At 40.9% G+C, this 10,717-nt stretch overlaps 1 protein-coding gene across 1 annotated transcript in view; it reads right to left on the bottom strand.

Moving 5' to 3' along the window:
* Positions 1 to 911: 911 nt before the first annotated feature.
* SMPD3 (sphingomyelin phosphodiesterase 3, neutral membrane (neutral sphingomyelinase II)) overlaps positions 912 to 10,717 on the bottom strand; it is a 34,207-nt gene continuing 24,401 nt past the window's right edge. The window contains exons 4-7 of the mRNA XM_009695048.1: positions 9,502 to 9,591; positions 8,592 to 8,655; positions 3,009 to 3,171; positions 912 to 1,719 (exon numbers count right to left, since the gene is read on the bottom strand). Coding sequence (XP_009693350.1) covers positions 1,618 to 1,719; positions 3,009 to 3,171; positions 8,592 to 8,655; positions 9,502 to 9,591 — 419 coding nt within the window. The 3' untranslated portion in view covers positions 912 to 1,617. The remainder of the gene's footprint in view (positions 1,720 to 3,008; positions 3,172 to 8,591; positions 8,656 to 9,501; positions 9,592 to 10,717) is intronic.

Genomic DNA, 10,717 nt, shown 5'->3' with positions numbered 1-10,717 from the left:
CAGTGTACTTAATGGAGTAAGTGTAAGTATTAGATTACAAATTCTCTGTGTTAAAAAGAGTTAATGTAAGAGGAAATAACACTAAAATTGAACAGGAAGTAGGCAGAAGAAACTAAGTATCGGTTAAAACGCAAGGGGTCTCATTGTTCTCCCAGCAACACAAACCCTTCTGAATTTAAATCCCTATAAAAACCGCGAAGTCTCGTTATGGACCTGATTCTCAGTTTTTTGTTATTTTTCTTAAGGTTACAGAGGGCGGGTAGGTCAGGCCATGGGGATAAGATGGCATAGAGGAGCCCCACATGTGAAGAGCTGCAGAGGAAAAAACGTCCAAATTAGATGGCAGGACCCCTATGAAAGTCTGTGAGCGCCTAACAAATGGAGACTTGTGTCTCACAGACACAACAAACCCTCTGCTCCTAGGAAGTGGTTACCTAAGGCCAAGAGTCACAGTTCTATTCTCTACTCTCTAGCTAGCCATGCTACACTTTAAGTGTACTGATTCCTTTAGAAAATTGTTAGGTTATCCTGCCTTATCAATCATACACTGTTCTACGCTTTTTCCCCCAAAATGTCACTTACGTTTATTTTAACTCTATATCTAGCATGCATTTTACAAGCTATTTCCCACTTACTCTTTCTAGCTAAGGCAGCATGTTGGCTCTGGTGTTACCAATGGTACTACAGGAATCTATTCACTCTACTGTAACGTACATATCATCCCATACCATAATTCAGAACTGGCCCACATATGGGAAAGAAAGAAAAGACATTGCAGGGGAACTGTATTTCTTAAGGGAATAAGTTGCGCTTAGAAAGCTAAAGGCCCAATTCTGGAGTCGTCATTCACAAAATGCTTCAAAATTTCAGTGGGAACACAGTTAGAATAAGGGTAGAACTGTGTTCTTAAAGTCTTAATTCCAAATCTTTTAAGCATCCTTAAATCAGACAGGAAGTTATTGGTCTGCAAATTGAATGGAGTTTTTGTTTGTTGTAAGGTCTGTCTGTACTGACAGAAGGGTTTGCCAGTCCCAGAACGCCTTGCTTTGGCTGGTATCTGATTTTTGAACTCACTTCCATTCTGATATTCCCCATGGTATCTTACTGACTATTTTATCTCAGAGTGGCATGCAGTGCGGGCGCATGCTACTGATGCAAGCACGCTACTACAACTTTAACAGGCTAAAAAAAGAAAAAAAGCTTTAGCTTCTTAGTTATACAAAGAAATGATGCAAAAAACCATTGAGCAGCACTAACTCACAGACTAATTACAAACTAAATTGTGCTATATATTAGTATAAAAACATGTTTTAGTAAGAATGGCACTGGTTCAGAAGGAATTAGGACTTCCATCTTGGTTCCGTTCGGTCCACAGTGAAAGCATTGTAGTACAGGCCTGCCCTGTTGCCTGAGCAACTTGTGACAGTGGCTTTTGGCCACAACCCCTTCCATTTCTTCCCTTTTTATATCCGCCATTGTTGGTACATTCTGGGAGTAGCCCGGGTCAGGTCTGCTCATCTTTCCTAACGTGGCACCAGAATAGTTCATTCTTATCCTCTGATATTTTCTTAGTATCGTTAACGTTTCCCTCTTCTAATCTCTCAAAGCTGGTCAGTTTTAAGGGTCATCTTCTCCTGTAGACACCATGAGACGCATTGCTACTGGTAGGTGGTCTGTCAAGCCTGCTAACTGGGTAATAAAGCTGAACTCTTCCACTTCCTGCAGAAGGAAAACAAAAGTAAGAAAGAAGGAATTGGAGAACTGAGCTACACCAGGCACCAGGACTCAGCTTTTATGCCTCTCTTTAGTTTACTTTGAACTACCTTACTGTATTAGTAGATGTACGGGACCAGTCTAGCTTTGCTGGGCTAATGGTAAACTATCTGCCACACAGGGCATGTCAGTGTGGTGCAGCTGATGAGGTGAACCGTTTATACGATACGCCGTTGAACTAGTCTGGGTGAAACCTGTGGTATCTTTTCTTTCCATTTACAGTAACATCTGTGTTGTTCCAGATGGACTTCTCTGTAGTGGTGCAGTAGGTGATCCAGGGACGTAAGGAGGCACTCGCCTGGGAGGAGGGGCTGGCCGTACCGTACTAGATGTGGCATGTAGCTAAAAAGGAAGCCTGTCTTCATTAGCTCGAGGTGCTAAATTTAGTGGGAACTTAAGGCGATCAGGAACCCTGCTCCTCACAACTCTGAATCGCAGCCTTTGTTCTGGCAACGTTTTATAGGACCGAATTAAAGTTCTGTAGGAAATACTGCCTGCTTCCCAGCTTCCGAAAGCTGGATGGAGCAACCTTAACGCTCACTTGACACAATGTAGTTGTTCCCTCCTACGGGCCAGGTACTTACTTTGCCAGTACTTTGGGAATTCCTTGCGGGAAGCACAGATATCATAGTTCTCTTTATGCTGCCAGCATCAGCCTTATCAAAGACCTAATCTGGGCCAAAACTATTCAAATATTGGTTTTGTTGCTGTTTGTGCAAAACGTAAAATGGATTTACCATACAGATGCGCCGGGGCATTTGTGCATCTGAAACAAGAAGCCTGAAACGGTGCGCTACAAGTTCCCCTTCTGGTTAGCCCGTGTCAACTCCTGCCTGCGTATCGCAGACTTGTAACTTAGGTAGGTTTTCACAGGCATAATCAAAGAACATCCAGATGTTTGAAAAGATTAAAAAACATTCAGTCTGCTGGCATGGAAAGCATCAGCCAAGACTCTCAGTCTGGCAAAAGTTTAGGGAATGGAAAGGAGGGCTTTTGTTTGTTTGTTTTTGAAGAGCAGCATATCTACCAATATTGCTACCAGAATCCCTCAACTTGTCTCAAATTTGTTTGTGTAATAGGTTTACAAACTTGGTACTTGCATGCAAAACTAGAAAATAGCAAAGCAGCGGGTTCTCCTTGGAGTATGAATTTGAAGCCCAGCAGAACAGGCTGCAGTGCATCCAGATGAGTTTGTTGTGTGAGTTATGGCTCTCTTCGTCAACTCTGAAACTCACCACTTTCCATTCCAGGTAGAGACCTTCTTCTGTGTAGAGCATATAGTCAATCCTCCTCCCATTTCCTTTCAGTGATGCCTTCCTCCCCTTTTGGCTGGAACTGTGGTTCTTGCTGGTGGGATAGACTAAGTATCCTTTCCTTCCTTCTTCGCTTTCCAGCACCCTATTTCATTAAAAACCAAAACAAGTTGTTTTAAATATTTGCTCATTCTGTCCCTTCGTGCATTGCACTAGGTTCTCTCCAAATTCCCGGTACAGGTAATGCCTGTCCAAAAGGACTGTTAAACTTGCAAAGCATATCCTCTTCCACTGTGGGGCTGTACTAACTGCCGACGGGGCTCTTAAAGCCTCATGGCAGGTTTGGCATCGCTGGTGCTGTGCTGGTGGACCTACCCCTGCAGCCAGGAGAACAGATGTCTGAGAGGAGAACCTTGCCTGCCTGGATCTGTAGTACATTGCAGCCCACAGCCCCTCTGTTGATTTCCACTGTTGCTGAATCTCGCAGAGGAGGAAACTGTTTCATGGATTACTTTAGAACAAACCTGAGCACTTCGATACAAACCTCTCCATTGTGATCAGAGCAACTCCTTCTGAAATTAAGACAACGAGCTTTACAGACAGGGTATTGATGAGGAATGGTTTTCAGGAGCACACATTTGGGCACGTGGTAGTTGGTATTGAGCAAGCCTCAGCATCAGATTACTGTGTCTTGGACCCCAAGCTCTTACTTCACTAGCAATGAGAGCCTAACTTATCTGATTCCTGTATGTGACACTCTGCAAAGTCCCCTACAGAGATGGACTTACTTGGTGGGTGTGTTAGTGCCGCTTCCATCTTGCAAGGGGATTACCCAGCCCAAGACCATATACAGCTGCAGTCATGATTAAGAATCAGTTTTCTAGGTACCAGTCTCGTGTTCAGGCAAATAAGCTGCAGCTCTCCCATTAAATTTTTTAGTTTGGGTGCTTAAACCTTAACAGTAGGCTTTATACAGAAGACTATTAAGGCCCCCAGCAACTTGACCTAACTTTGAAGTTGGCCTTGCTTTGAAGATGACTTTGGACCAGATAACCCCCAAAGGTCCCTCTCACTCTATTTTTACAATAATTCTATGTTGCTCTGCTGTTCTGTATTGTTTTGCTGTTGTATTGAATTTAAAAGGAAACTCGGTTTACCTTTTTGTAGTCTATTTAAAAGATCTACCAAAGGAGCGCCAAAGGCAACAGACAGAACGGTGCGTGCAAAAGCAGGAGCTGCACACGGTAACTGCGTGTGTAAGGTATTATGCGGCAGTTAGTATCAATCGCAACTCTTTTGCATGATAACTGTGCATGCGGAGAGGGACAAAATCAGGTTGTGGTTTTGCTGTCATCTGGCTCACAACACAAACAAACTACTTGAAAAACCACATCCTTAAATCATTTTCCTTTACTTACCTGCCAAAACCTGAGCTCAAGGTTCTGTGGTTTCCCTTGTAAGAGTTGATTACGCCATTAAGCTACATCATCAACTGTCGCAGGAGAAACACTGAGCCATGAACTTGGGTCCTAGCAGGTACAAAGCCTTTAATTTCACCTTGGAAAAAAATAAGATATTTTTGATCACCCAGTTTTTAAGACGTGACTTTGGATGGGTTTTTATGGGGTTGGGTTTAGGAATTTTTTTAATGCATGCATGCGAGAGTACAGCATGAAGGAAAAACAAGAGACAAACACCAGACTCTCGTGATGTGTTTTAATGTTTGAGGTTCAAATGGTTTCTTTGTCAAATTTTGTCTCTTTGGAAGGATCTGAATGGTGGCAGAGGGGACACAGCACTTGAGCGAGTTGATTAGGTCTCAGTAGTATTACAATTTGTAAGTTTGCGTCAATTGGTACATACAAGAAGTACTTTACGTGCCTTCGAAAGAAAACAACGATGAGATTCTGGTCCTATTCCATAAATGGGAACTTTTCTTAACCCGCTTTGGACTTAGAGAGGTATTGAAGATTCTTAGAGTTTTTTGTAACCAGCTTATGAAAGTAAGCTTTCTTTTATATATTACTCAGTTTTAGGCTGTCATCTAGTAACTCACATTAAATTAGCTTACTGCCTGCACCTCATTTGCAAGCTGATTCTACAAAGAGCTACTGCACATGATTCACTTCCTAAAATTCTTTTTCTAGGTTCAAGAAAGCAAGCTCTTTCATGGGGCTGACCTCTTTCAAAAATTGTATTTATATTTGGCAAAGCTAATTAAGTAACAAAGTAGAAAAAACTGCTGATTAGTGCTGCAGTACTACTGCAAAAAAAATCTTATTTGCGTTAATTTGAAAGATGAATTTGTTTTAGCTTCAGTTATGTCCTTTTACAAGTCTGTGAACGCTGGGTATTCACTTAGCCTGCACAACTGCTCACACAAGGGAAATGTTAATTTTAAATACATGAGGAAAACAAACTGTCAATGTGCATGCATCTGCTTCTGACTGAAACTTCTACCGCTTCTTACGCAGTGGTTTGCCGTTTGTCTCTACAGGAAGTAGACACAAGTACTGGACATCTGGTTAGGCCGTGCTAACAGTTAAATGCTAACCGTTTAAGTGAACATAAGCAATTATGACCAAGTTGCACAGCAAAATGTGGATTTTGTCAGAATAAGTGTCTGTCTTTGTGTCCTATGAATTAACAGAGGATAAAAGTAATTGGAACTTGTATTTTTTCCTTGAAACCTAACTCCAAACCAGCTCTCTGGCCGACGGTTTGTTTGTAGTGCTGCCCATAGCTGGGGTGAATGAAGGAGCATGAAGAGCAGTATATGTAAGGGAGCCTTAAAGCAAGACTCACTCCCTCCTCATAAAGCTCGAGGGACCATCTCTCATTCAGGCGAGAAGCACCCGAGTTATGGAAGACTTTCTCTTACTGATATGGCAGCCTGTTGCCCACAACTGTGAGCCACTGTCCAGCGGTGGAGACGGGAAAAATTTGCATTTAAATCTTGTTTCTTAACTAACTGTGCTGCAATGTGCTCGCCTGTGCCAGACTCCATTCAGGGTTTTGGAGACGAAACTGGGCTTATCCCAGTGCTTTGCCTGGAGGTGAGAATCATCTTTGTGAGACGACATTATTTGTGTGCGTTTCATGAAGCCCTTCTGAGCAGAAGCTTGTGCAGCTTCCAGCACTGTGGCGGGGCCCAGATTGTTACATCTAGCTTATTAATTGTTCTATAATTATAAATGACTTGCTCATTATTTGTACCAAGTATGTTCTTCTAGTCTGATGTTTTACATATGCTGTACTTAACATGAGATATTTAAGAACTAGTTGTTCTGCTGCTTTTATGGCATAATTAGTTTAGTAATGTGAACTAATTAATTTTATTTATAAACTAGAGAAGAGTGCTGATGAAGAAATAATTCTCTGAATAGCTTCCACTGCCAATTTAAATGTCTGTTTTAAATGTCTGTAAAGCTTGATCGAGGTTTTATTATTGAAAAATAATCCATTTTAGGATGCATTTTGGGCTGTACTCTGTTTTGCTGTGTATATGAATGATACTTGTTAGCTAGACAGCGCTCCACAGCTTCTGTGCTATTTAACATTTAAATGTCTTTAAAGCCCAGATTCCATTAACAGCTTTACATTTTACCGAACCCATTGGCAGTTTTTATGTTTACCAGTCCCTTGCAGCGATGGGAGGACAGACTCTCCTGGCTTCTCATGGAAGCGATGGCTTCTCTAATATATAAGCATGTCTATATAACGTACACATGCAGATTCCTGTTTCCCTGCAGATCTGCATAAAAAGCAGGTGGAAATTCTGGTCTAATAGAGGGTTTTTTTCATCAGTTTAAGAGAAGTGTAACGTATTGCAGAAAAACAAAAGCCACACTTAATAGGCAAAAAGTCTTATGTATATTCTGTTACCAACACTCAAGAATATTTTCCAGCGCTCTCATACTGAGGTGCTGTACATCCACATAGGTAGCGGCAGTAATACTCCTAAATCTTTATTGATCACTTGATGGCTCTTTATCTATCAGTCATGTATTTGTCAGTGGAACTGAACTGCTGAATACAAGTAATTCTTCAGGGAATAAAACAAAATACGCCAAAGCAATTTTGCAACAGATTGTCTCAAAAGGCTGCTTGAAAACACAGCAGGGTTTTTTTGGGTTTTGGGTTTTTTAATTATTTTTTTTTTTTTAAAGAGCTCCAAGCCTGGTTTTGGAACGATAAAATAGAATGTTACACCCACATACAGATTTGCATTTGCAAACTTGATTGTAGGGCCAAATTACCTTACTTTTGCTTTCCAGAAATCCCTTTCACATGTACCAAATTCACGTTTTCAACATGTGACTAGAAATGCCTGGAAATTTTGCAGGCTCTCGAATGCGCAAGGCATGACTTGCTGTAACAAAATTCATTTTAAATATAAACTAAACACAGACCTTATGTCTAGAATTCAATTTCTTTGTTCAAAACTCATACAAAGAAGACTTCAAGGGGTAGCCTCACCTAATACATTCAACTAAGTGTCCATCTATACCATGCAGTGTACTGTACTTGCTGAGTAAAAATGCCAGCATAAACTGTGCCTATATAGGGTACCATTTCCATTATGTCTGTTAACTGAAGCATCTGCACAGACTCATCAATTCAAATAACTTTATCTCTTTAGTATATTTTGGTAATGAACAGCTAGAACATCTTTTATAGTTAGTCATGATAATAACTTATTTAGTCCATTAAACTAGCCTTCAAGGTCAAGCAGGTGCAAAAAGGATTACCACATTCGTTATGTGCTGCTCTAAAACATACAAAGCTTATTAATTTCTCTCTGCTGCATATTACTTAACAAACAGTACAAGTATTCAAGAAATTTATCTTAAGACTTCTGCACATTAAGTTTTTTTGTATTTCTTGTAAGTCCACTAGCTCAAACCAAGGATACCTGTTTCTCAATACGAAACACTCCTTAAAAGTAACGCTGCAGTACTATTACTGATAGATATAAAGCCATATTCCTAGTTATGTCTGGTGCACTATTGAATTCCTTTCTATATTGGTGAGCTTGCTTTTTTAGAGGTATCAAATTCTGCAAGCTTTCTAGAATGGGTAATTAATTTTTGGGTTGGGAGAGGGTGTTTAAACTTTACGGGTTTTTTATTTGAGGGAAAACTACGTTTCCTTTTGTTGCTGTCCTTTACAGTGCCGTGACCACAGAAGTGGCTGCCTGCAGGAGGACTTCAGACAAGCTGTCCGCGTACCCTTTGCGGTAGTGCTCGGAGTTTCTCATCCTGTGGGCCTGTCCAGGTAGGACCAACTCCAGAGACATCAAAACACTGACTGTAGTTGCTTTCATCTTTTCACCCATTGAAGCCAATTCTACTAGACTTAGAGAAGTACTCACTTCTTCTTCCCTTTTTTCCTCTTCCCCAAGTACCCCTGAGTGAAAAATCATGTTTGGTGTTTTGGTGGTTGTTTTTTTTTTTTTAACAGTCCATAAAACACCCCTCAATTTGTGAAACGTTAAATAGCAAGCAACGAACTAGCTTTTTAAGGAATTGTCTAAAGCATGTGGGAGGATTAGGAATTGCATACTTCTGTAGGTTATCTGGAGTGCACACTTCTTCATCATATAATCCTTCAGGATCCAACAAGGTACCTGTGAACAGAAAGGGAGATGTGACTGTCCCACCATACCTCCTGTGACTTGTCTCTCGGGACGCTTCCAGAGGCACAAGTGTGTGAAGGCAGCATCCCTGGGGGGCAGAGAATTGCTCTCTGACTGAGAGCACTTGGTGTTCACTTCTCCTGTGTCCAGACCTCCCTACCGCCTGCTGCCTTTCAAAAAGTTGCCTCTGCCCTTCTAGTTTCTCAGCCCCAATGTCTTTGGTTTTTTGCTACAACAGAATAAAGCCACATATGAAACAGTTCCCTGTTCTTGCCTTCACAGTTATAATTGGTCCTCTAGAGAAAGTCAAATTCCTGATCTAGAACTTCACCAAATTCAGCTGCGTTTCACCAGGTGTGAATATCTCGGGGCTCCATGAAATCTTTCATAAGATGAACCCTACACGTTCGTAGTGTTGTTGAATTGCTTTGTTACATCCTCACCATATTTATAGAACACCAAATGGAACATCCTGATCAAAAGCTGCAGGCTTTCACTGCATGCAGAAAGTACAGAAACAGTAATTTGGCTTCCCCCCTCTCCCCCCACGTAATCTAGAGATTATTTTTAAAGTAGAATAGGTGTGGGAAGGCATTCAAGTAGCTTGATGCATAAGTTCTAGAATGTGGACTGAAGTTTGAGATCTCTGTTTGGTTCTTAATTATAATTCAACCAGACACTCTTAAGGTTTATAAATGTTACAGAAACACCCCTTGTAAATATTTGGTCTCCACCAAATTCTTACTGCCAGTTAGCTGAACTACCTGCTGCTCATAGATGTTGTGTGAGTGACAGACAAGTAAACGTTCATACACTGATAGCTCGAGAAGGTCTTACCGATTGCCCATGGTTTATCCTCCCCAGGACCAATTCGACATGGGTCTTTGTAGTGTGTAAACAGAGAATGCTGTTGCTCCAGCTTGTCCTCTGCCGGGAAAGAACAAGCCCAAGAAAAGGCACATCAGCTATGTGTTGTGAACCTGTGGACAACTGTGGGCTCTGCCACAACAGAAAAGGCAAGTCCTCCTTCCTACTTGGTTTACTACATATATAGGGTTGATTTGAACCAGTTCAGTAGTAGCTTTACTGCACAGCCGTGTCTTGTCTTCATCAGAAATTCCAACAAATGCTTGCTAATAACAGTGCCTTCCTACAAAGTCTTTCTGTGAAAGACATTTTTTGGTAGTTTCTAGCTGTAAACTAAAGTTAAAGTTTTCCAGCATATTTCCTTACCCTGCCATTGACACTGCATTGCTTACACTGGTACAAAACTTTTGTTGAGATAGATCACGCAACGGAGAATTGGACTGACTTCGCAATGGCAATGTAAATGGCTGTTTGTGGGTGTATATACACCTCTCAGTACGTTTGAAAATAAAAGCTTGTGCTTTCCTTGCTTCAGAAGAATTTACTGACTGAATGTTTTCCAAGCTATAATAGATAAGAGAAAGGACAGGTAATTGATAATTTACTTGGTATATTATGTACAGCATTAAAGCCCTTTTAAACATAATCGGCATGACCTAGAACTTTAAATTAACTTCTTCCTAATTGCTACTGTGTTGCTTGCATTTAAAGCATACAGTGCATCAAGCCCCTAGGATTATTTAGTAAGATATTCTGCAAAAGTGTATACATCAGAATTTCAGACACTGAACAAATAAGCAAGTTCTAGTTCTGTGCATGCTGTTTAACATAGCAATCATTATACCTGGGAAACAAGCAGAACCGGAACTTGAAAATACCAGCTGCTACAATTCCGTTTTTGTTAAATGGCAACAGCTCCTGATAACTAACTTTCTTTCTTGCAGCGCTTACACCTTTTACAAGGTGAAGACTTCTTAGCAACACTTAGAAGCTCTCTCTTGGGATCAACAGAATATTCACCTGTGTTTGGAGCTGCCGCTGTACCATACTTGTCACTGTCTATTGCCAAGACAACAGAATATGTAAGTACATATGAAAATGGACTCCTGAAGTCAGAAACACAACTTTGAACCATCAGCTGTGTATCTTGGACAGAATGCAGCTCACACACTGTAGGAATCACATT

The sequence above is a fragment of the Cariama cristata genome, unplaced genomic scaffold, assembly GCF_000690535.1.
Source record: "Cariama cristata isolate BGI_N322 unplaced genomic scaffold, ASM69053v1 scaffold5592, whole genome shotgun sequence".
Lineage (NCBI taxonomy): Eukaryota > Metazoa > Chordata > Aves > Cariamiformes > Cariamidae > Cariama > Cariama cristata.
This window is presented reverse-complemented; position numbering and strand designations above follow the sequence as displayed.